At 32.8% G+C, this 26,496-nt stretch overlaps 1 protein-coding gene and 1 long non-coding RNA gene across 4 annotated transcripts in view; one reads left to right on the forward strand and one right to left on the reverse strand.

Annotated features, from left to right (window-relative positions):
- Positions 1–1,152: 1,152 nt before the first annotated feature.
- Positions 1,153–26,496, reverse strand: part of LOC142230631 (solute carrier family 53 member 1-like) — a 68,673-nt gene continuing 43,329 nt past the window's right edge. For all 3 annotated transcript variants that reach the window (XM_075301273.1, XM_075301271.1, XM_075301272.1), the window contains exons 2-8: positions 11,197–11,287; positions 10,463–11,123; positions 7,518–7,888; positions 7,105–7,447; positions 6,872–7,041; positions 2,691–2,824; positions 1,153–2,620 (exon numbers count right to left, since the gene is read on the reverse strand). In XM_075301273.1, the coding sequence (XP_075157388.1) occupies positions 2,341–2,620; positions 2,691–2,824; positions 6,872–7,041; positions 7,105–7,447; positions 7,518–7,888; positions 10,463–11,123; positions 11,197–11,265 (2,028 nt within the window). In that variant the 5' untranslated portion in view covers positions 11,266–11,287 and the 3' untranslated portion in view covers positions 1,153–2,340. The remainder of the gene's footprint in view (positions 2,621–2,690; positions 2,825–6,871; positions 7,042–7,104; positions 7,448–7,517; positions 7,889–10,462; positions 11,124–11,196; positions 11,288–26,496) is intronic.
- Positions 16,637–17,186, forward strand: LOC142231503 (uncharacterized). The gene is made up of 2 exons (XR_012720811.1): positions 16,637–16,863; positions 16,926–17,186. It is a non-coding gene; the product is annotated as an uncharacterized LOC142231503 (long non-coding RNA).

The following is a 26,496-nucleotide window of genomic DNA, read 5'->3' on the forward strand; positions in this document are numbered from 1 at the left end:
AGAAACTCTGCGACTAAGGTGGGATGCGTCCAGAGTGACCTGGCGGTAAGTCGGGTTGGTTTAGCTGGGCAAGAGAAAAGATGACGCGTGTCGTGTGGTCCTTGGTTGCAAATAGGACATACGTCAGCTACGCTGCTATCAATCACTGATAAATAGGAATTGAGGCGGCTGCGCTTGCCTGATCTTAACTGGGCCTAAACTACCCTAGTCTGCCGTGGGAGGTCTCTTTCCTCCGGTGCTATGGGCGGTGGACGATCCCACACGGCGGCGTGTTCTGTGTACCGGATCGACCCGATGGACCCCATCCATTGGCCAGCGGCTGCCACATCAGTGTACGTGTACATGTGTGTGGTTCACTTTATTCAATTCAATCCCTCTGCAATGTTGGTTGTTAATTCACACAACGCAGTCGTCGTACTCCTGCCCTAGCGGCCGTTGTTTTTGTTGTAGCAGCCTAAAGTTCATGATGACTTCGCTCCGGCTTCACCGCATCCGATTGTCGTGGGAGCCTGTTTTTGACATCGCTAATTATATTATCCAGATTTTTAATTAACAACTGTTTTTGGTAATGGGTGAGGGGGTATAGGTGTTGGTTGAGTTTTCACCACTATTCTCCACCAATGTGGTATCACAATGGACTGAATAGTCTAAGTGAGCCTGACAAGTCGGGCTGCCACCTAACCTAACCTAACCTAACTATTCTCCACTAGTGGCGCTGCTGGTTAGTGCTATTTATAGCTTCTTTTTTGTGTTAGTGAAGCTTTAAGCCTAACACACTTCCACTGTGCTATCGAAGGCCAATATCGTCATGTGACCTATCGTGAGATTAAGACAACCTTAGGTATTAGTGGGACCACCATACACTCAATATTGCATGATTATTTGACCATCAAAAAATTTGTTCGCGTTGAATTCCCCACAATTTGTTAATCGCTCAAAACAGGATCACGTCGACTGGTGGAAAGAAATACTCCATAAATTAACATTTTCAAAATTTTTACTCTATCGTAATGTAATATATCCAATCAGAGCTAAAAACTTTTGCTAGTTTGGCTGTGGCGTCGAAGTCTTTTTCGATTTCTGTCAAATATTTGCCAGGGTATACGTACCGTAAGACATAGAAAATTTTGTTATCAAATAAAACTCGAATAATTTAATTTGCATCTAAAATAGTTTATCACTTATATATTATTTTATTTATTATCATAAGTATTACACATGAATTGATATTAGAAAAATATTTATGTATGAATTCGTTTTTGTATATATATGCATGTTTGTAATAAATTATAATTAATTTCGTTTCATTTTGTAAATTTTACATTTTTCAATAATTTGTTTTTTAGAAGAAAGTAAAAAAGTTGTTTTTTAGAGCTCATCAATAAAATGAGCCAAGTTTTGTAGCAAAACTTGTTGGTTGGGGGTATTTTTTAGAAAAATTTTCTTAATTAAAAAAATTTTTTTTGTAGCATTCTATTTGGTGGAATCAAAATTTTATGAACAGATAAAACATTAAACACGACTGAATATACAAAACAGGGCACCAATGAAAATTTCCTAATTCTGTATTAACTAAAAGAAAAGTAAACTATTTATAAAATATTTACGTATTTATGAAAATTTTCTTAAATCAATGGGAATGTTAAGTGTTTTGTTTTTTTTTTAATTATTTTCAATTTTGGAAAAATATATAAGCGGTTATTTTGAGTGGCTGATTTTTATTTTTTAAATTATAAGTAATACTGCCGCTTTTAAATAATAATAATAATAAAAAAACAACAAAACAATTTGGGTTAAAGGAAGCCTGTAGTGTTGATAATAAAATAGTCTTTAAGTGAGGAAAGGAATTATTAAGTACTTAAATTATAAGATACATAAAAACAATAACAAATAGATTAGTACTGGCAAAAACTTAATGTGAAACTGGTTCAGATCAGGTTTGTAGATTATTTTATAAACCTCTAATTCCATTTCGAGAATGTTTAAACATTTTCGTTTGACTTTTAAATGACATATATTATCGAACAATACAAAATAAAACAAACTCTAAACTTTCCACTTCACAAATACCCAACTAAGTGTACGAAGGAGGGGGGCCAAAGCACTTGGAAGGCATAATCGACTTGATGGGGGGATTAAAATATAAAAATTCACTAAATAATAATTAAGAAATTAAGACTATTCCTTTTCTTTTTTTCGATCTTAACTATCTCTATAATAGATGGGGGTTAAAATCCGAAAGCTTTACAGCTTTCAAGACATTGCATTATTGTTCTCTATGTTGTGAAGACACATTTGTGTTTTTCTTCGATTTTTTTTTGTTTGTCTTTATATATTGAATTACAATTTCTTGGTACCATCAATGTCTATGGTTAGATCCTGTAGAGAACCACGAGGTGGCAATAGGCTTCTCTTTTCAGGATCTTTGGTCTTTTTCGGTTTAGGACGATTTGTTTTTGTATAACGATTTATCACACCTTCTGGTTCATCCATCATGCGTAGTATTAAAGTTTGGTCTGATGAGTCGATGGGTGCTATTGAAATATCGCGCACAGCACGGAATTTACCGCAATTATTTAGATGTTCGTTTTCCAAACGGAAGAAGTTCCATACGAAACGTCTAAAAAAAAGAGTATAGAAATATTGCTTATGAAGATTAACAAGAACTACTGAACGTATCAACAACTTACCGAAATACTTCTAGTATACCAGTTATGGACGTCATAATATCACCACTTAAATATTTCATTTCTGTTATATAGAATGATAAAGCCCAACTGAAACGCAGCAAAAGATCTTCAATTATGGCAAAGTAATAGAAACCCTGAAAGAAGAATAAATAAATGAACAATAATTAATTTTATAAAGGTAAGAAAATAGATTCAAAAAATTATAGTAAGAAATGTTTGATGGACCACCAGAAGAAGCTCAGATAGGTTGAAAACCTAGATAGGTCGGAATACATATTAATAGCCAGAAAGCTGGAAATTGTTCAAGGAGCTCAGTAGGATTAACGAGATCCACATGTGCGAATAAGCCTCACTCGGGACTTTGCCTGACCTTAGTAGCGGTATCATACTACTCATTTTCTAGCTATCTCATTGGGCAATTCGACCAGTGGGTAAGAGGCAATCGGCTACTGTGTTGATTATGTACCGCAACTTCCTCTCGGCAATATGAAAATGTGAGGGCGTTAGCTCACTGAAGCCGCAATCGGTGTAATATCTGCAAACGTCCTATTTGGATTTCTTTTGATTGATCAAAGGAGCCCAGAAAAAGTTTTTCCACATTTATTTTTTCCGCTTCCCATGAAGTTCTTTTGAACCAGTCTTTTAAAATACGCGGTTTAAAGTCAAAATTTAAAATTTTGGGGGCCTCTTCGTTCACCGTGCAAAATGTAGTCATATATCTGCTCTGCCAGAGCTATGCCTCTCTGGTCATTACCTAGGAGAGAAGGGAGCCACCGTGGTGCAATGGTTAGCATGTTCGCCTTGCATACACAGGTCGTGGGTTCGATTCCTGCTACGACCGAACACCAAGAAATTTTTCAGCGGTGGATTATCCCACCTCAGTAATGCTGGTGACATTTCTGAGGGTTTCAAAGCTTCTCTAAGTGGTTTCACTGGAATGTGGAACGCCGTTCGGACTAGGCTATAAAAAGGAGGTCCCTTGTCATTGAGCTTAACATGGAATCGGGCAGCACTCAGTGATAAGAGAGAAGTTCACCACTGTGGTATCACAATGGACTGAATAGTCTAAGTGAGCCTGATACATCGGGCTGCCACATAACCTAACCTAGGAGAGAATGCCAAAGTTCATGGTGGGCATTAATCCTAGAACCAATCGGTTATGCCCGCACAACAGCCACTCAATGTTTGGGCAGCACTCAATGCAGCCGGCAGCACTTGGGGTTCGGACAGCCGACAGCACTTGGGGTTTACCGGTCAGTGGTAAACTATGCAGTGTGGACACCTCAAACGAGCGATACGCAGCGGAATTACATATAGACCTGTCACGCTGCCCTTAGAACCGCAACAGTTGTCATCCGAATCACCATCTTGTGGATAGACAACCTCCACCCAGGAATGTAAGGGTTGATCTTCACCTTCTATAACCCGAGATCCGAGCGTTCCAAAGGGAGCCTCTAGATCAGGCAGCATACCAGACTGGTCTGAACAGGATTCATGAGGATACTGTAGCTGAAGCGGTGAGAACCTACAAGGTTAATCCTGTTCTCGGAGTCCGACCGCCGCCCATAGCACCGGAGGAGAGAGACCTCCCACGGCAGGGTAGTTTTGGCCCAACTAAGATCAGGCAAGTGCAGCCGCTTCAATTCATACTTATCAGTGATTGATAGCAGCGTAGCTGACGTGTGTCCCATCTGTAATCAAGGGTCACATGACACTCGTCACCTTTTTGCTTGCCCAGCTAAGCCTACCCGTCTCACCACCAGATCACTCTGGACACACCCCATCCTTGTCGCGGAGTTCCTTGACCTGGCTACAAGTTGAACTACACAAGCATATAACAAAATGGATGAAACCACATTAAAAACTGTTACAACAATAACAATTAAGTAAACAAAATATGGGAAATATAAAGCAAAAGCCATTTTATTGCACAAAAGTGCTTTTATGATTATCCGACGATACATACACAGTCTCACACAAGTTTACATACGGTTAAAAATTTATATTTTCTTTAAATAATAAAATTTTAAAAAATATACATATATATCCTTTATTTTTAGTAAATTAATTTGAAAAACAAAGTATTTGTTAATTTTCAAGAAGATTTTTTTGGTGTGGGTTATAAACAACGACACGAAAAAGGTTTAGTTAAGAGGTAAAAAACTCAGGGGTATGTAAACTTGTGTGAGACTGTGTATGTATTAGAGGTATAGGACAATTTGAGTAATTTTTATTTTTGCTCCTTAGCAGTGGTGAGTTCACAAGGATATTGGCTAAATTTCACAAAAATATGTGGTTAATTGTCAGGATTGTCACAATATTTGGCCACATCGAGCGACATTTTCACAGCTGGAACCTTATCTAAATTTTCTGTGGAAAGTATGAAAGTATGAGGACATCTTTGCTGACGTTGTACCATTTTTGCCTAAATCGGAAGAATATAGGGCGCTTTATCTAAATCTGAATATTTGGCCACATCGAGCGACATTTTCACAGCTGGAACCTTATCTAAATTTTCTGTGGAAAGTATGAAAGTATGAGGACATCTTTGCTGACGTTGTACCATTTTTGCCTAAATCGGAAGAATATAGGGCGCTTTATCTAAATCTGAACCGATTTGGATAAAATTCGACACAGTTAGATACAATGTTTAATCTTTCTTTTGTGTAAAATAAAATCAATTGCAATAATATTCCGTTGAAATGGGTGTAAAATGTAAAATTTTCTCTCAAGGAAAAATTTTAAGTAAATCGAAATAAAAATTTGGTCTCCGGTTGTTATATGAATCTAAATCGGACGAAATATATATATGAGAGCTATATCAAAATCTGAACCTATTTTAATCAAATTAGGCATGAATAGCTATAATATTAATTCTACTCTCTCTGCATAGCCTCACATAAATCGGATTAAAACTTTGGGCTCTATGGTCATGAGTCAAAATCGGGTCATATGAGTCTAAATCGGGACCTATATCTAAATCTAAACCGATTTCAACCAAATTTAGCAAGGATTGGTAAAATTTCAATTTGACTCTCTGTGCAAATTTTTACGTGAATCGGTGTTAGAATTTGAGCCATATCTAAATCTGAACCGATTTCAACTAAATTTGCCACAATTGACGACAATATTAGTTGAATTCCTTGTACAAAATTTTGAGCAAATCAGGGTAAAACTCCGTCTTCTGGGATCATATAAGTACATATCGGGCGAAAGATATATATGGGAACTATATCTAAATCTGAACCGATTTGGCTGATATTTTGCAAGTTTTCGAGACTCATAAAATATTCGGACGTACGGAATTTGAAGAAGATCGGTTGAGCTCTACATTGGAGATGCTCCAAGTTTGTACTACTTCAAAGGGTTTTGCTTACTGAAAATGATCTAATTTATGCTTTAGATGGCCTCTTAATTGCTTGGAAAGATTTAGCTTATTATATTAGAACTTGTATCCAATACAGAGAACAACTTTTACATGAATTTACTTTTTAAATAACTTACGTTCACATAAAGAAACAATCTTAATGACTAACGACCATAGGTCAATGTCATGTATTCTTACAACTACATTATTCTTTATATCTTAAGATACCTAAATATGTTATCGTAAAATGCATTGTATTGATTTGAAAATGTATTACTTAAGAAAATAAGGAGAGTACTACTACTACTACTTCACTAATTGGGGATCGTAGTTATAAAAGCTCTGCTGGGAGGTTATGAAATCGGAGGGTCAATCTATGGATTGCACAGTTCCAAAGTTGTGCACTATACTGTACAGCGTGATTATATTACCGCAGCTATGCTAGATCGTAGTGTATTTTCGAATAGGATTTATTTATAACCGAAACCAAAAGGTTGTGGATTTGGTTTCGATGGAAGGAACAATACCATATCTTGGTGTTTTGCTCTACCCCACTCGAACCCGAAGCATGCGAAGCTCTTTGGGATGTAACTCCTGCAGAGGGAAATGATTGACGAAAACTCACACGCAGCCAATGGCCACAGCTCCACCTATTGCCTTGAGGTGGATGTAGTTATTCTCAATGTTTTTAAATTTCTTAATAATATTTTTTCACTCTTTATAGCTGGACGTTTCCATATGACTTGCAAAAATAACAATTGCGCGATTTTTTTAACTATTTTCATAAAACCCAATTTTATGATTAATAACTCACCGTTGATGAATAGACAATTTCCTCTCTAAGGAAAGTATTTTCTCCAGCATTTTTATCGAATAAGCCCCAATCCATTTTTATGTCCCATGTATAGGCATAACATGATGAAATCACAGACGAGGCAATCCACAGCCATGTATAGGGATTATCAAAAGTGTTGGAGTAGTAACCTAAAAGAAGAACAAAATCATAATAATTTCATGTTCACCATTCTTACCAAATTAAGTACTTACGACTATTATAACTTTTCAGTGTAGCAAATATAACGACCATAAATGTTGTCGAATATTTTCCCGCATTCACTAAATGCGGGAAAGCTTCTCGAGTATCACGATAACGTCTCAAACATTGGGCAAAACGAAACCAAGCGGGTAGGCAATTAAATATGGGTCGTATAATAAAATCTTTCTCCATACATATAGAAGCATCGCGGGCTTCAAACCAATTGCCATTGGTGAAATAGAAACATGTCAAATATTCAAAATCCAATAAAGCAGTGGCCAAAGAATTCAATTGATCGCCCAGCCAGAAATCAGCAAAGCCCACATGAAAGAAAGGAGCGGCAATCATGCGGCCCTATACAAATACAAATAAGAATTAAAATTAATTTAACAAATTTAAACATAATCCAAAAATGAAAACTTACCGATATTCTTAATAGCCAAAATCGAGCATCGTGATGTAACACATGAAAAGGATTTATCAAAAACACCACCATTATAATGGTTAATGTGAGCGGATTTATAAATGCCGGTATACTTAAACTGGCCGAGTATAAATAACTTAACATACTAAGTGTCCATATTACGCCAAATATTGCCGCCAATTCCATTAGATGTTGTTCGGATAAATGATTACGAGGATCTAATTCGAATATAAGTACATGATTTACACCTGATGAACGCCATCCATAAATGTTAACACCAATTAAGAAGATGAATTCGATAATTAAAAGAGGACCACGATAGAGACGGAAAGTGACTTTCAAATTTTCACCGGAAATATCGTGGAATATCGCTAAAGGAAGAAGAAGAACGAGCAATTATTTATTGATTCAAAAAAATTGTTAATTGGAACAATTGTTTAATAAAAACCGCAAAAATGTTAACTCATTTTCTAAAATAACTTTGTTTACTTAGTTTGATTTAAAAAATGATTGTATCAATAATTTTTTTAATTAGAAACGTAACTATTTTCAATCACATTATTGATTGACTTTGTGTTTTTATTTTGATTAAATTTTTTACAAAATTTTCTATAGAAATAAAACTGTGACAAAATTTTCTATAGAAATAAAACTGTGACAAAATTTTCTATAGAAATAAAATTTTGACAAAATTTTATATAGTAATAAAATTTTGGCAAAATTTTATATAGTAATAAAATTTTGACAAAATTTTCTATAGAAATAAAATTTTGGTAGATTATTTTTGGGGATCGGCTATATATAACTATAGGCCGATATGGACCAATTTTGGCATGATTGTTAGCGGCCATATACTAGCGCAATGTACCAAATTTCAACCGGATCGGGTGAAATTTGCTTCTCTTAGAGGCTCTTCAAGCTAAATCTGGGGATCGGTTTATATAGGGGCTATATATAATAATGGACCGATATGGACCAATTTTAGCATGGTTGTTAGAGACCATGTACTAACACCATGTACCAAATATCAACCGGATCGGATGAAATTTGCTTCTCTTAGAGGCTCTTCAAGCCAAATCTGGGGATCGGTTTATATAGGGGCTATATATAATAATGGACCGATATGGACCAATTTTAGCATGGTTGTTAGAGACCATATACTAACACCATGTACCAAATACAACCGAATCGAACGAATTTTGCTCATCCACGAGGATCCGTAGGTCAAATCTGGGGATCGGTTTATATGGGGGCTATATATAATAATGGACCGATATGGACCAATTTTAGCATGGTTGTTAGAGACCATATACTAACACCATGTACCAAATATCAACCGGATCGGATGAAATTTGCTTCTCTTAGAGGCTCCGCAAGCCAAATCGGGGGATCGGTTTATATGGGGGCTATATATAATTATGGACCGATATGGACCAATTTTTGCATGGTTGTTACCATATACTAACACCATGTACCTAATTTCAACCGGTTCGGATGAAATTTGCTTCTCTTAGAGGCTCTGTAAGCCAAATCTGGGGGATCGGTTTATATGGGGGCTATATATAATTATGAACCGATGTGGACCAGTTTTTGCACGGTTGTTAGAGACCATATACTTACAACATGTCCCAAATTTCAGCCGGATCGGATAAAATTTGCTTATCTTAGGGCTCCGCAAGCCAAAAATTAGGATGGGTTTATATGGGGATCGGTTGAATTTTGCTTCTCCAAGAGGCTCCGCAAACCAAATCTGAGCGTCGGTTTATATGGGGGCTATACGTAAAAGAGGTCCGATATGGCCCATTTGCAATACCATCCGACCTACATCAATAACAACTACTTATGCCAATTTTCAAGTCGATAGCTAGTTTCTTTCGGAAGTTAGCGTGATTTCAACAGACGGACGGACGGACATGCTTAGATCGACTCAGAATTTTACCACGACACCACGAATATATATACTTTATGGGGTCTTAGAGCAATATTTCGATTTGTTACAAACAGAATGACAAAGTTAATATACCCCCATCCTATGGTGGAGGGTATAAAAATCATTTTCCGATTCATTTTTTTAACTGACTTAGTCTTTCGATATTTTAATTGGAAATATTGTAGCAATCTTTTTTTCTGTGTAGGAAATTTTCAAAAATTATGGCCTAAAAAAAGACAAAAGCAAAAAGTCTTCCATGTCCTTCGCACAAAAAATATTTTTTGTGTTCTTGTGTTTCAAGCCAAATCATTCTAACAAGCGAAATCATTCACACCTCTCCAAATGTTAGTTGTTCTGTACCATTGCACCACGGTGGCTCCCCAACAGTTAGAAGAAAAATTTATTTAAATTTTAAATGTTTTTTAATAGTATTTCGGGCCACATATAAGTGATTGCAATAAAATGTGCAAAATATATAAAACACATTAATGCCCTGTTCCTGTATATTGAACGATAGCTTTTTTCGTATTCCAAACAAAGGAAAATTGCTATGTTTGTATAACACTTCACGAGAGTGTCTTATATTCATTCTTTTATTCAAACTTATTATGGAGTAGAACGTTATTTCAAAGTTTTAAACATGTGGTAGATAGTATAGAACTTATAATTTTCAAATACTAAACTTTTCAAAAACGACTAAAATGGCAACAACGTTCCAAAATATAATCTATGAATTGCCGAAGCATATGACTGAAAATATTTAAATGATATTGTTAATCAATATCAATCTTTCGTCTGCATAGCCAAATATTTATTAGAAGCCACTTACTTAAAAAACACAAGTTAATAAGCTGAAATAGTTCAATTAAACAAATTGATAAGAAATCGATTGGACATAATGTGGATAATAAAAGATTAGAAACTCATATATGTAACATACCACTATAGTCTATTAAAAAAATCCCCTATAGGTAAAATACTGATTTCTTAATGTTTATAAAGTTTTTTTACTCACCCGATAAGACCACAACAATGCCCAAAACAATAAACGATCCCGAAAATAGACCAACTTTAAATGTTGTCCATGGACTCTGTTGTTCACCCAAAGGTGGTACACGCAAACGTTTCATGGCTCTTTGTCGATCACCACCTTCCAGTTCACTTGTAACCATAGTTTCTGTTTCATTGATGATATTGTCAATATCTTTATTGGTAAAGAAATGTGATGCTTCCACATGATCTTGACGCCATTTAGCTCCAGTATCCACCCGCAAGAGTTTATCATGTTTCTTGAGGATTTTACGAAAACCAGTATGATTAAGATTTTGATAATTCTGTAAGAGAATTAGGCTCAAATAATATTCGCTAAAGGCCAATTTCAATTCTTGAGCTTTGCGATGCGGCAAGCCTACAGATTTCATAGGATTCTTAGACTTTTTGGCCGTACGTTCAGACTCATCGATACAGGTTTTCAGTTCAGCCTTAAGTGTAGCAAATTTACGTGTGGCTTCAGCCAACTTTTCCGAATAGAAAGTATTGATCTTTTTCAGCTCTTTATCACAATAATGGAAGAAATTCTCATCGAAATTGGCAAAATGGCGTTTAAGTACTTCATCTTCAACACTATCCACTGAGGGGGCCTCTTCAACGGCCATGTATAACATGGCTTTCATTTCCTATATGAGACGAAAACGATATACATATAATATTAAAAGGATCAGTTAGCATGACTAAAGGATAAAGACTTACCTCATAGTTAATATATTGTTTACGCCATTCCGGCGTTATATGCGCCGTTAAATGTTCGGCAAACTTCATGGCGTTAACTTGGCGCTAAAATCTAAAATAAAAAAAAAAACAAAACAAAATAATTTTATTTACTGTGACATAAAAAGAATAGCCGTATAGTATATATTAGCGTGTGTATGCCAAGATTTTTTTATTGCAAAAATTTGCTGATTACAAAATGACGACATAAACAATTGTTAGGGGATTGTCGCCTATGTTATTGACCCAAACCTATGGGGTCTGTACAATATGACGTCATATAATCAATGATTGATTGCGATAAATAGAATTCGATAATTGCTATATTATAGTTAATTGGTTTTATTTCATTATTTGTTTTGTATTTATCTAGGAAACTTTCTAACAAATAAAACGAAAATATATATAGAGTAGCTGATACAAAGTGTTACCAATTTAAACGACCCTATATTTTGTGGAATATATTTTTTTATTGATTCAACTGACAAAAAATATGTATAAAAATATATAAATTCTAGAATCCATTCATAGTTTTAGCCCACACATTGGAATAGGTTTAGCCCTCACCTTGCTCTCTAAATTGGCCAAAATAGAAAAGTCCATAGAATTGTCATCTGACGAATTGCAAGTACGAAACGTGATTTTTTGTCATTCTTGGTTTACACGTGGTTTAAATGATGGTTCCACCTAAAAAGTAGATCCCACAATATTTTCCCAATAAGTCGCGTTTACTTTGACGCCAGGCTTTATGCGCTTGTACCCCGGTCACAACTGCCAACTTTTATTTCTATAGAAACTTTGACAGTGGCAAAGGAAAAGAGATATGTTTGTACAAATTTATTTCGGCAATGGCCGGCTATCATAAACCTTTTTTCGGAAGGTTCAAGTACGGTTCACTTTGGGTTTAGTGAACTGCCTGAACTTATTCTGATAATTGGTTGATAGTTTTGCTGCAAGTAGAGGATGCTGATGAGGAATGTGGTAATTCCGAAACGTGAGTCCATCCAACCATCTTGCAGTCTATAGGGCTTTGCCCAAATAAACTTGACAAACATTTTTTTCCTCTGCTGGTTAAGCTACTCTTGTAGTTTAGTCAACGCAATGGTTTTAAAGCTGAGATCAAAACAACAAATATGATTAAAGTACAAACCAACAATAAGAACAAAAACAGATTTTTTTGTCAAAATTTTTTTTCTATAGAAATTTTGTCAAAATTTTTTTCTATACAACATTTTGTCAAAGTTTTATTTTTATAGAAAATTTTGTCAAAATTTTATTTTTATAGAAATTTAGTCAAAATTTTATTTCTATAGAAAATTTTGTCAAAATTTTATTTCTATAGAAAATTTTGTTAAAATTTTATTTATATAGAACATTTTGTCAAAATGTTATTTCTATAGAAGATATTTTCAAAATTTTATTTCTATAGAAAATTTTGTCAAAATTTTATTTTTATAGAAAATCTTGTCAAAATTTTATTTCTATAGTAAATTTTCTCAAAGTTTTATTTTTATAGAAAATTTTGTTAATAATTTAATTCTATAGAAAATTTTGTCAAAATTTTATTTTTATAGAAAATCTTGTCCAAATTTTATTCCTATAGTAATTTTCTCAAAGTTTTATGTTATTTTTATGGAAAATTTTGTTAAAATTTTATTCCTATAGAAAATTTTGTCAAAATTTTATTTCTATAGAAAATGTTGTCAAAATTTTATTTCTATAGAAAATTTTGTCAAAATTTTATTTCTATAGAGACTTTTGTCAAAACTTTATTTCTATAGAAAATGTAGTCAAAATTTTATTTTTATAGAAAATCTTGTCCAAATTTTATTTCTAATGTAATTTTTTCAAAGTTTTATTTTTATAGAAAATTTCCTCAAAATTTTATATCTTTAGAAAATTTTGTCAAAATTTTATTTCTATAGAAGATATTTTCAAAATTTTATTTGTATAGAAAATTTTGTCAAGATTTTATTTGTATAGAAAATTTTGTAAAAATTGTATTTCTATAGAAAATTTTGTTAATATTTTATTTCTGTACAAAATTTTATTTCTATAAAAAAATTTCTAAAAATTTTATTTCTATAGAAAATTTTGCCAAAATTTTAGTTCTATATAAAATTTTGTTAAAATTTTATTTCTATAGAAAATTTTGTCAAAATTTTATTTCTACAGAAATTTTGTTAAAATTTTATATCTATAGAAAATTTTGTCAAAATTTTACTTCTATAGAAAATTTTGCCAACATTTTATTTCTATAGAAAATTTGGCACCATTTTATTTCTATAGAAAATTTTGTCAAAATTTTATTTCTATAGAAAATTTTGTCAAAATTTTAATTCTGTAGAAAATTTTGTCAAAATTTTATTTCTATAGAAAATGTTGTCCCGATTTTATTTCTATAGAAAATGTAGTCCCGATTTTATTTCTTTAGAAAAATTTGTCAACATTTTATTTCTATAGAAAATTTTGACAAAATTTTATTTCTATAGAAAATTTTGTCAAAATTTTATTTCTATAGAAAATGTTGTCCCGATTTTATTTCTATAGAAAATTTTGTCCCGATTTTATTTCTTTAGAAAAATTTGTCAACATTTTATTTCTATAGAAAATTTTGTCAAAATTATATTTCTATAGAAAATTTTGTCAAAATTATATTTCTATAGAAAATTTTGTCAAAATTTTAATTCTATAGAAAATTTTGTCAAAATTTTATTTCTATAGAAAATTTTCCAAAATTTATTTCTATAGAAAATTTTGTCAAAGTTTTATTTCTATAAGATTTTGTGAAAATTGTAATTCTATAGAAAAATCTACCAAAACATCAAGAAATCAACCATTCTACCAAACAGTAGCAAATCTACCATTTTTGATAGAATTCTACCAACTGTGGCAACCGTGGGAACATTGCCTCCACACTTTTCCAGGTATCACAATGGACTGAATAGTCTAAGTGGGGCTGAATAGTCTAAATTCTTGATTTCAATTAGAAACAAGTATATACAGCCGTATGTTCGGCCAGGCCGAAGCTTATGTACCCTCCACCATGGATTGGCGTAGAAACTTCTAGTAAAGACTGTCATCCACAATCAAATTACTTGGGTTGCGGTAACCGTTGCCGATGACAAAATTTTCTATAGAAATAAAATTTTGACAAAATCTCCTATAGAAATAAAATTTTGACAAAATTTTCTATAGAAATAAAATTTTGCTAGCCCGTGTAAAAATTGGAGGATCTAATATGATTAGATCTTAAAATTGGCCACTTTAGATCTATGCAGATTTACCCACATATAATGAGATAGACTTAGATATAATTATATTATATGACGATATCTAACATCAGATCCAACTATATATATAGGGATAGATGTAATTATATCTAAGACATTAGATCTACCCGTGTAAAAATTTGTGGATCTGGCCAGATATTATTAGATCTCCTGCCATATCTTATTAGATCTTACCATTTTTCGGATCTACTCGTATCTAATCGTATCAAATTAGATCTCTCATTTTTCTACTCAGGAGATTATTTTTGGCTCGAGTGGCAATCATGAATATGAACCGATACGGACCAATTTCAACGGGATCGGAAGAATTTTGTTCCTCCAAGAGGATCCGGAGGTCAAATATGGGGATCGGTTTATATGAGGGCTACATATAATTGTGGACCGATATGGACCAATTCTGGCATGGTTGTTAGAGACCATATATCAAGATCATATACCGAATTTCAGCCGAATGGGATGAAATTTGCTTCTCTTTGAGGCTCCGCAAGCCAAATCTGTGGATCGGTTTATATGGGGGCTATATATACTTATGGACCAATTCTGGCATGGTTGTTAGAGACCATATACTAACACCACGTACCAAATTTAAACCGAATCGGATGAAATTTGCTTGTTTCGTTTGGAAGTTAGCGTGACAGACGGACGGACATGCTTAGATCGACTCAGAATTTCACCACGACCCAGAATATATATACATTATGGGGTCCACCCCATCCTATGGTGGAGGGTATATGGCAGTATAAAGCTTTGCGAACATGGAATAAAAAAGGGAAATATACCCATTTTAATATTTTCACATTGTATTATTATTGTTTATAAGAACATTGTATCTCATATTTGTTCTAAAAAGAAAAAAATATTTAATCTCAAATACGACAGGTATTCATACTACGGAGCGAGTGCTAATTCATATGGATGGTATTAGCGCAATTCATTTTTGTTGATTAATGTGAGAATAAAACATTCAAATAATAACAATATTAATCTGTATATACAAACATATGTTATCGCTGTTTATTCTAATAATAATAATAATAACAATATTTATGTAAGTATTTAAATGATGTATGCAAAAACAATTGATGTAACCAAACAAATCACCCAAAAAGACTCAAAAAACACAGCATCCCTCCCATTAAAAAAAATCTTTACCCACCACACATGTATATATACATAACAAATGACAAACAGATTTCCTCAAAATAGTCTAATTAAAGAATTATAGAAAAAGACTATCCCACAGAAATAAAAGAAATCTATGCAATTTGTGAAATTTTAATTATATTTGGCAAATGTAATTACAGCGGAAACGACACCTCATCGAAAGAAAATGGAAAATGTAAAACTAAAAAAAATTAAAATCAAAAACTTATAAAAATTGAATTTCAAATAATTAGAAAGCAAATATTTATAAATAGATTGCATTTAGGTTATGTCTGTAAATAAATACCAAAAGTCAATGTAATATTTGTGGGTGGGTAGATCGAGGATTAAACATCAAATCAATGATAAACACATTACAACACATATTATATTCAGTTATATTATACACCCAGAAAAAAGTGCCTTCGAAACTAAAGGAAAAATTTTTCATCAACATAGTTTATCCATTTTATTTCCATTAAGGTAAATTTTTGTGAGAAATAATAAAATTTACTCGTTTCAGTAAAAAAATCCTAAACTGTAAGCAGTTAGGAATAGTTCATTAACTAGAATAAGGCATGGAATTTTACTCATACTGTTTTCTTCGCTGGGTATAAGAATTTCCTACTGAACAAGAAAATTTTATTCACCGATAACAAAGCATTCGTAAAAATAAACAAAAAACGAACTAAAACCAAGTTTCCTCAAAATTAGTAAAATTTCTTATAAAATGATAATTGCGACTTCCTTTATAATAGAAACTTTTCATATATACGAACAACACTTGGCTTAGAAAAATAGTTTAGTTCATTCGTACTAAGAAGTTTGCAATCCTTTCAAAACGTAAGGAAAAAAACTTGTTAGAATATAGGAAATTTTCCTATATTTCTATTGTCTACATGTAATCGATACCTGTCATCGTAATCGATGTGTTTGCGCGTGGGTGTAATCGATATATTTGCGCGTGGTTTGTTTTTTTAGTTGGAATCGCGTTGTTGTGGTATACTGAGAGATTGTTAAAAAATAATATGGTAAAATAATATAATAAATAGCAATTAAAATATATACAATATTTGTTATTTTAAATTAGTGAGAAAATTTTTCGTTTTTTGAAAATAAATCTATCAATGTCGTGATGGTGTATAAAGGAAGAAAACACCAGCAGAATAATTACCCTTTCATTTGTCTTCATTTTGGAATCTTCAAATATCAGGTAATATTCAGTGACGCTAACCTTTTGTAACAAAAATGTTTTATCATTTTTTATATTTGTAGGTATTGAAATTGTAAAAGGAGGACAAAATCGTTAGGAAGCAACTTATTAAAAGTGAAAAGTACAAGAAGAAGATGAAAAAGTGCGTTTTACAGTTGATAATATCACATGGAAATTGGAAATAGTGGAATAATAAACTAATATTTCAAGGACAGTCGATGCTGTTGATTCTTAATAAATATATTCAATATATTAATAAAACATGTCTTTTATTGAAGATAAAATTGCTTATATAAATAAATAAAATTGTATTTAAAAACGAAGGCAACCAGTTCTAATTATGAAGTAAAAGTTTTACCACAAATATGTAAGATTTGTCCAAATGAATGAAAAAATTTCAATAAAATCATTCCATATATGAATTCAAATCAGTTAAATTTTTTCATTCTGTAGTATAGTGGTACATAAATATAGGAAAATGTTAACTAATATATGGAATGCATTATACCTAATTTCTACGAAAATCACATCGTTCAAACAAATAAAAATGTCTTTGGTGCTATACGAAGTTCAACTTTCTTCACAATGAGTTCATTTTAACTTAAAGAAGTGGTCACTTTTTTTTGGGTGTATTCATTAAAATTTTTTTTTTTAATTAATATAGATTTAATTGAATTTATTTTTCAATTAAAAATGTAGGTCCATTATCCTCAGGGTCAAACCCTGATTTTGCGGTATCACGAATCACGAAATTAATTGGTCCAATTAATTTTTTAATTGAAATATCTTCTATCACGAAAATGATATCAAATACAGTTTTAATTGGGCTTTAAAAATACATAATTAAAAAATTAATTGATTTCATTAACCAATTTCAATGAATTAAAATTAAAAATTTATATAAAATTTAAAATGAATATCATATACTCAATTATAATACTCAATTAGTTTTTTAATTAAAAACGTAGATACTTTCACTCACATTCTTAACTAACTTAGGACCATTTTCATATAAATCCGTTAGGCTTTAACTGCCAACTAATAGAATGTAAATTGCAAATATCTTAACATTAACTGAAAACTTTTCATTAGTTAATGTCTCAACTGGCATATGACTAACCAGCAAAAAAGAGCTTCCAAAAAAGTAGTTTGGACCGGGCATAGTGAAAACTTGGAACATCTCCAAATGAATGAAATAACGGAAGTACTTCGTTTTCGGATCCTTTGCTTTGGAAGTTATGCCATGGAAGCTCTTTTGAATGAAGAAATTAAAAACAAAAACACAAGTATATACGGCCGTAAGTTCGGCCAGGCCGAATCTTATGTACCCTCCACCATGGATTGCGTAGAAACTTCTACTAAAGACTGTCATCCACAATCGAATTACTTGGGTTGCGGTAATACTTGCCGATGGCAAGGTATCTTAAAACTTTTTAACACCATCTTCTTAATTGTAAGTCCATAGGGACTAACTAACCGATTAAATACGTATATAATTCAGTTCTTGGTCGATTTATATAGGGAAGTATACAAATAATTACGAACCGGTTTGAAGTTTTGGTCGGTTTGAAAAAAAAAGTTTGACAAAATTTTCTATTGAAATAAAATTTTGACAAAATTTTCTATTGAAATAAAATTTTGACAAAATTGTCTATAGAAATAAAGGGTGTGAAGATAAATTCGCGAGTTAAATTCGTGGTTTGTGTCTTGGCTAAGCAAAATTCAAATTTGTGGAACGAATTTAACTTTGTGGGACGAATTTAACTTGTGGAACGCATTCCAAAACACATTTTTTTTCTTAAAAAGAGGAAATTTAGTGGTGGAAAAACTGGCAAACACTGTCAATTATTTAATATGTAAGAATACCAAACATTCGTAGTTTTATATCGTAGAAAAATTGAGCTATAAGAGATAACTCTACAGTCGCATAAAACAGTCAGTATATCCTTATGTAATGGTGGTGAATTGACCAGACAAAATGCCAGTGGAACATACCGACGAGGACAAAAAACCAAAATTAAAAAATCAAAAGTTTCATGTACAGTATTTGAGATATAGCGTCACCAGATATCGACTATATATAGCCCAGATATTGGATTGCCCATATCTGGGAAACCGTTTTTGGTGAATTGACCAGACAAAATGCCAGTGGAACATACCGACGAGGACAAAAAACCAAAATTAAAATATCAAAAGTCTCATGTACAGTATTTGAGATATAGCGTCACCAGATATCGGCTATATATAGCCCAGATATTGGATTGCCCATATCTGGGAAACCGTTTTTGGTGAATTGACCAGACAAAATGCCAGTGGAACATACCGACGAGGACAAAAAACCAAAATTAAAATATCAAAAGTCTCATGTACAGTATTTGAGATATAGCGTCACCAGATATATATAGCCAGATATCGGCTATATATAGCCGATATCTGGTGACGCTATATCTCAAATACTGTACATGAGACTTTTGATTTTTTAATTTTGGTTTTTTGTCCTCGTCGGTATGTTCCACTGGCATTTTGTCTGGTCAATTGACCACCATTACATAAGGATATACTGACTGTTTTATGCGACTGTAGAGTTATCTCTTATAGCTCAATTTTTCTACGATATAAAACTACGAATGTTTGGTATTCTTACATATTAAATAATTGACAGTGTTTGCCAGTTTTTCCACCACTAAATTTCCTCTTTTTAAGAAAAAAATGTGTTTTGGAATGCGTTCCACAAGTTAAATTCGTCCCACAAAGTTAAATTCGTTCCACAAATTTGAATTTTGCTTAGCCATGACACAAACCACGAATTTAACTCGCGAATTTATCTTCACACCCTTATAGAAAGGGTAATAAAACATTGACAAAATTTTGTATAGAAATAAAATTTTGACAAAATTTTGTATAGAAATAAAATAAAGGGTTATACGGTCAAAATGTGGTCAATATAAACTTGACGTATTTCTTTAAATTTTGCATTTAAAAAACCTTAACACCCCTCATTTTGAAGGTGTGTGTGTAGAATGTTGCTCCTATTTTGATTTTGGAATTCACTCTTCAGTTGTCAAAATGCCGTCCAAGCAAGAAGAGCAGCGTATCAAAATTTTGCTCGCGCATCGCGAAAATCCGAGCTACTCGAACGCAAAGCTGGCAAAATCGCTAAAAGTTGCCAAATCAACCGTTACAAATGTAATTAAAGTGTTTGGGGAACGTTTGTCGACAGCAAGGAAGTCTGGATCGGGGGGAAATCGAAAATCGGAAGACGTTGAGACGACAAAGAGAGTTGCCGGTAGTTTCAAGGGAAACCCTAACCTCTCTCTCCGAGATGCCGCAAATAAGCTGGGTGTATCGTCTACAACCGTGAATCGAGCCAAAAAACGAGCCGGACTATCGACTTACAAGAAGGTATTGACTCCAAATCGCGATGATAAACAAAATACGACGGCCAAAGCGCGATCCCGGAGGCTGTACACGACGATGCTGACGAAGTTTGACTGCGTGGTAATGGACGACGAAACCTACGTCAAAGCCGACTACAAGCAGCTTCCGGGACAGGAGTTTTATACGGCAAAAGGAAGGGGAAAGGTAGCAGATATTTTCAAGCACATAAAACTGTCAAAGTTCGCAAAGAAATATCTGGTTTGGCAAGCCATCTGTACCTGTGGCTTGAAAAGCAGCATTTTCATAGCTTCCGGGACTGTCAACCAAGAAATTTACGTGAAAGAGTGTTTGAATAAACGTCTGCTGCCTTTCCTGAAGAAACACGGTTGTTCCGTACTGTTTTGGCCGGATTTGGCATCCTGCCATTACGGTAAAAAGGCCATGGAGTGGTACGCCGCCAACAACGTGCAGGTGGTTCCCAAGGACAAGAACCCTCCCAACATGCCAGAGCTCCGCCCAATTGAGAAATACTGGACTATTGTCAAGCGGAACCTAAAGAAGACCAAAAAAACTGCTAAGGACGAGCAGCAGTTCAAGGCGTGAGGCCCGGCAATTCGGATTTGGAAAAGCGAAAGCCTAACTGAATATTTTTCCTGAATTTTATACTAATTGAACTTGAAAAAGAAATTTAATTTGATTTTTTAAATAAACGATTTCACCGATTTACACGCGTTTTCCCTTGACCAAATTTTGAACGTATCACCCTTTATTGACAAAATTTTGTATAGAAATAAAATTTTGACAAAATTTTCTATAGAAATAAAATTTTTACAAAATTTTCTATAGAAATAAAATTTTTTACAAAAATTTCTATAGAAATGAAATTTTGACAAAATACAAGTTTGACAAAATTTTCTATACAAATAAAATTTTGAAAAGAAATAAAATTTCGACAAAATTTTTTATAGAAATAAGCTTTTGAATTCTTGCCGTTTTGGTAGATTTTGAAAAATATTTCTCTCCAACAAAGAGGTACTTCATAAATTTTCTATAGAAACAAAAGTTTGACAAAATTTTCTATTGAAATAAAAGTTTGACAAAATTTTCTATAGAAATAAATATAAAAGTTTGACAAAATTTTCTATAGAAATAAAATATTGACAAAATGTTGTATAGAAATAAATTTTTGACAAACTTGTCTATAGAAATAAAATATTGACAAAATTTTGTATAGATATAAAATTTTGACAAAATTTTCTATAGAAATAAAATTTTGACAAAATTTTCTATAGAAATAAAATGTTGACAAAATTTTCTATATATAAAAAAATATTGACAAAATTTTTTATAGAAATAAAATTTTGACAAAATTTTCTATAGAAATAAAATTTTTTACAAAATTTTCTATAGAAATAACATTTTGACAAAATTTTCTATAGAAATAAAATTTTGGTAGATTATTTTTGGCTCGAGTGGCAAACATGATTATAAACCGATATTGATCAATTTTTGTGTGATTTGAGATCGCCTATATATAACTATAGACCGATATGGATTTGCATGGTTGTTAGTGGCAATGTACCAAATTTCAACCGAATCGGATGAATTTTGTTCCTCTAAGAAGTTACGGAGGTTAAAGCTGGGGATCTCTACCTAAAAGGGGACCGATATGACCCAATTACAATACCGCCCGACCTACAGCAATAACCACGACTTGTGCCAAGTTTCAAGTCGATAGCTTGTTTCCTTCGGAAGTTAGCGTGATTTCATCAGACGGATGGACGGTCGGACATACTTAGATCGACTCAGAGTTTCACCACGACCCAGAATATATATACTTTATGGGATCTTAGAGCAATATTTCGATGTGTTACAAACGGACTAACAAAGTTAATATATACTTTATTATATAATTAATTTTTAATCAGCAATCATTTTTTAACAAATTTTCCGAGTCAATTGAAAATTTTATATCAGTTAATTTATCATTTCTGATTAATTTATTAAATTCATGTATTTTTTTGTGTATGAACTAAGAAAAAAACGATTTTGATGGCTTGTAAACAATATAATGAGCTGCCAATAAAACAAATATCAGATGGCACTTCGTCTGCCATCGTGCAATATTTCCATTTATCTTATTATTATTTTTTGATATTAATTGAATGTAATTTATATTTTTTTAATATAATTATCTCGCTTTGGTATTTAGTATCATATTCACAATATGTGTGAATGACTGTTGCTTTTGAATTAGCTTTCAATTAGGCTGTGTGCCTATTTAAAATTTTTAACTAATTTGTAAAAATGACGCAGTTTCAGTAAATATCTAAAGGGTTAATTATCTCGAAATAAATTTGATAAGATATTTACCTGTTAGCTAAAATTTTGGACTCCTCATAAATAAAATCTTTCTTTCGTGAAAAAATTCATCAACACTTTGATGACACTATCTAATACAATTTAATGGAATGAGTGGACATAGAGGAAGAGTGTGGATGACATTATTTTAACACCTCAATGACATTTTCGAATAGATAATGCTACTGTAGCAAGATGATGGATGTCAAAACCAAGACGACACAAAGAACGATTAGATCTGTCTGACGGTATAAATTATGGCAGTCGTCAATTAACAATATAATAAATTTGTTAATTTATCACAATCGAAAATTCGGATAACAATTATTTATCGACCAAATATATGCATTTGCTCGTAGTTTGCTTGTTAGTTGGTATGACGACAGACGCACGCCCAAAATTTTTTTATAATTAATTACACATGCGTCTTATCTACCAGAGGAACAAATAATTGTATTCATTTGCAATTGAGGTCTCATTTGATATTAACCTTAGTAGACTTGGTATTTTCAATTTCTTAAAGATGAGTTAAAAAAAAAGCGAGCCAGTTTTTTATTAAACACCTTATTGAATGAATGACATGACGAAAAAATTCAATTGACAATTGCTACATTTTATTCAATAATAAACAAAATTATTGCTACATTTTATTCAATAATAAACAATTATAGAGCAATTATTCAATTTCTGTTATTGCCTAATGCGCTCAGTGACCAATATTCACCAAGAATTATAATTATTTTAGTTCCAATTAGAGATACACTCAAAGGAAAAAAGCGAAATTCTTCTTTGTTGTAAAGTTTTTTTTTTTTTTAAGAGCAAATGAGCCTGAATTTATGATAATTGGGCAGCAAAAATACTCAGGGACCGATACCATGTGTCTATTTCGTCTCCTTCTGGGTTTTGCAGACTTATGTACTAACTTATAATACCATGTTCCTCAGTGTGACGTATACGCCACAGTGTATAAAAATATAGGGTATAACTATTGACTAATCGATTTTTGATGCTTGTCGAAATTGACTAATTGAACTTTAACGAAAAAGTCGAAAGGGGAATATGATGTAGATCTTTTTATGCTGAAAATTCAACAAAAATTGGAAAGTCGTCTAATCAATAATCGTAAAAGTCGATTTTTTCGATAGTCGAAAAATCGACTTTTTCAAATTTGGGAAAAATCGAAAAGTGTAAATATCGACCAAAGTTTTGAAGAAAGTCGAATGTCGATTTTTAAAACAAAAAATGTCGGAAAGTCCAAATGTCGCCGTTTGCAAAACTAGACTTTCAACTAAAGTTTCGTTTCGATTTTTCATTCTCATTACAATTCCTTGTTCTAAAGTCAAATTAATCAATTTACCTACACAGAAACAAATATCACCTAAATATTTCTTATTAAAAAGTTGACTGAAGTTAAAAACTTATTCAATTAAGAAAGTAATAATTACAATTAACTTTTTAATCAAACTAGAAACATAGAGCAAATTAATCCAATGATTGAAAATGTTTAAAATATTAATTGATACTATTATATTTATTGGGAGCCATTGTGGTGCAATGGTTAGCATGCCCGCCTTGCACACACGAGGTCGTGGGTTCGAAAAAGTTTTTCAGCGGTGGATTATCCCACCTCAGCAACGCTGGTGACATTTCTGAGTGTTCAAAAGCTTATCTAAGTGGTTTCACTGCAATGTGGAACGCCGTTCGGACTCGGCTATAAAAAGGAGGTCATTTGTCATTGAGCTTAACGTGGAATCGGGCAGCACCGAATGTAGGTCATGGGAACGCAATACTTCGTGAATCAGTGAGAGGTTTGCAACACGTATATATTCCAAGAACTCTCATGTATAGAACAGAAAATGAAGCCGCCGAGTCGCACCTCCGATTTAGCCGTCGCCGACCCGTTTTTAGCAGTCGACGCCGCCGCCGAATATGTCGACTCAAATTTAGCCGCCAATTAATCTAAAATATTGATTAATAGGCAAAAATTTAGTGTCAGCCGCCGCCGACAAAAATGGGCCGGCTTCATTCTCTGGTATAGAATGCAAACGTTATTGCCACGACTAGTAGACTATAGCTTAATGTCGATATGCGGAATTGTGAATAGGGTTCCATCAAACTTGGATTTGGAGGCGCGTACATGACAACGTGGAAAGGAACGACAGAGAGCGGGTGGAAGTTCTTCCACAAACATTTCTTTTTAAAAGCATCCCGGGATCCTCCATTAATTGTTTTCCACTCCAATAAAGTTCTTTTCGACAATACGATATTTGGCTGTTTAACGTGAAAATTTAGATGTTGGACAATTAAATGTCGCAAAAACTAATAGAAAAACAACAAAAAAGGAACAAAAATAATGAAAATAAAATTAAAAACGTCACTCCCGCGGGCATTTGAACATGTGCCTATTGACTTTTTGTCGTCGAAAATAGTAAATACAAAAATAATATAGTAAAATATTATAATAAATAACAAATAAAATATATAAAACATTTGTTATTTTAAATTAGTGAGAAAATTTTTCGTTTTTTGGAAATTATTAAACATAAATAACAGACAATAAGTCTATCAATGTTCGTGATGGTGTACAAAGAAAGAACACACCAACAGAATAACAACCCCTTCATTCATCAGGTAACATTCAGGACAATAACTTTTGTGAAAAAAAATTGGTTTATGATTTTTTATATTTTATATATAAAATCGTTATGCAGCAACATATTAAAAGTGAAAGGTACAAGAAGAAGAAAAAATTACGTTTTACAGTTGATAACATTACATGGAAATTGGAAATAGTGGAATAATAAACTACTATTTCGATGCTGTTGATTCTTAATAAATATATTCAATATAATAATAAAACATGTCTTTTATTGAAGAAAATATTACTTATATAAATAAATAAAATTGTATTTAAAAACGAAGGTAAGCAGTTCTTATTTTGAAGTAAAAGGTTTACAAGAAATATGTAAGCTTTGTCCAAATGAATGAAAAAAGTTCAATAAAATCATTCCATTTATGAATTCAATTCAGTTAATTTTTTTCATTCTGTAGTATAGTGGTACATAAATATAGGAAAATGTTAACTAATATATGGAATGTATTCTACCTAATTTCTATGAAAATCACATCGTTCAAACAAAAAAAAAATGTCTTTGGCGCTATACGAAGTTCAACTTTCTTCACAATGAGTTCATTTTAACTTAAAGAAGGGGTCACTTTTTCTGGGTGTATGGAGGCTTTATCTAAATGTGAAACAAATTAGATCGAACTTGATGCACTTAAATATGATAAGGGGTGATACGGTCAAAATTTGGTCAATATAAACTTGACGTATTTCTTTCAATTTTGCATTCAAAAAACCTGAACACCCCTCATTTTGAAGGTGTGTGTGTGTAGAATGTTGCTCCTATTTTGATTTTGGAATTCACTCTTCAGTTGTCAAAATGCCGTCCAAGCAAGAAGAGCAGCGTATCAAAATTTTGCTCGCGCATCGCGAAAATCCGAGCTACTCGAACGCAAAGCTGGCAAAATCGCTAAAAGTTGCCAAATCAACCGTTACAAATGTAATTAAAGTGTTTGGGGAACGTTTGTCGACAGCCAGGAAGTCTGGATCGGGGGGAAATCGAAAACCGGAAGCCGCTGAGACGACAAAGAGAGTTGCCGGTAGTTTCAAGCGAAACCCTAACCTCTCTCTCCGAGATGCCGCAAATAAGCTGGGTGTGTCGTCTACAACCGTGCATCGAGCCAAAACACGAGCCGGACTATCGACTTGCAAGAAGGTAGTGACTCCAAATCGCGATGATAAACAAAATACGACGGCCAAAGCGCGATCCCGGAGGCTGTACACGACGATGCTGAAGAAGTTTGACTGCGTGGTAATGGACGACGAAACCT

The sequence above is a fragment of the Haematobia irritans genome, chromosome 3 (assembly GCF_050003625.1).
Source record: "Haematobia irritans isolate KBUSLIRL chromosome 3, ASM5000362v1, whole genome shotgun sequence".
In the NCBI taxonomy this organism is placed as follows: Eukaryota; Metazoa; Arthropoda; class Insecta; order Diptera; family Muscidae; genus Haematobia; species Haematobia irritans.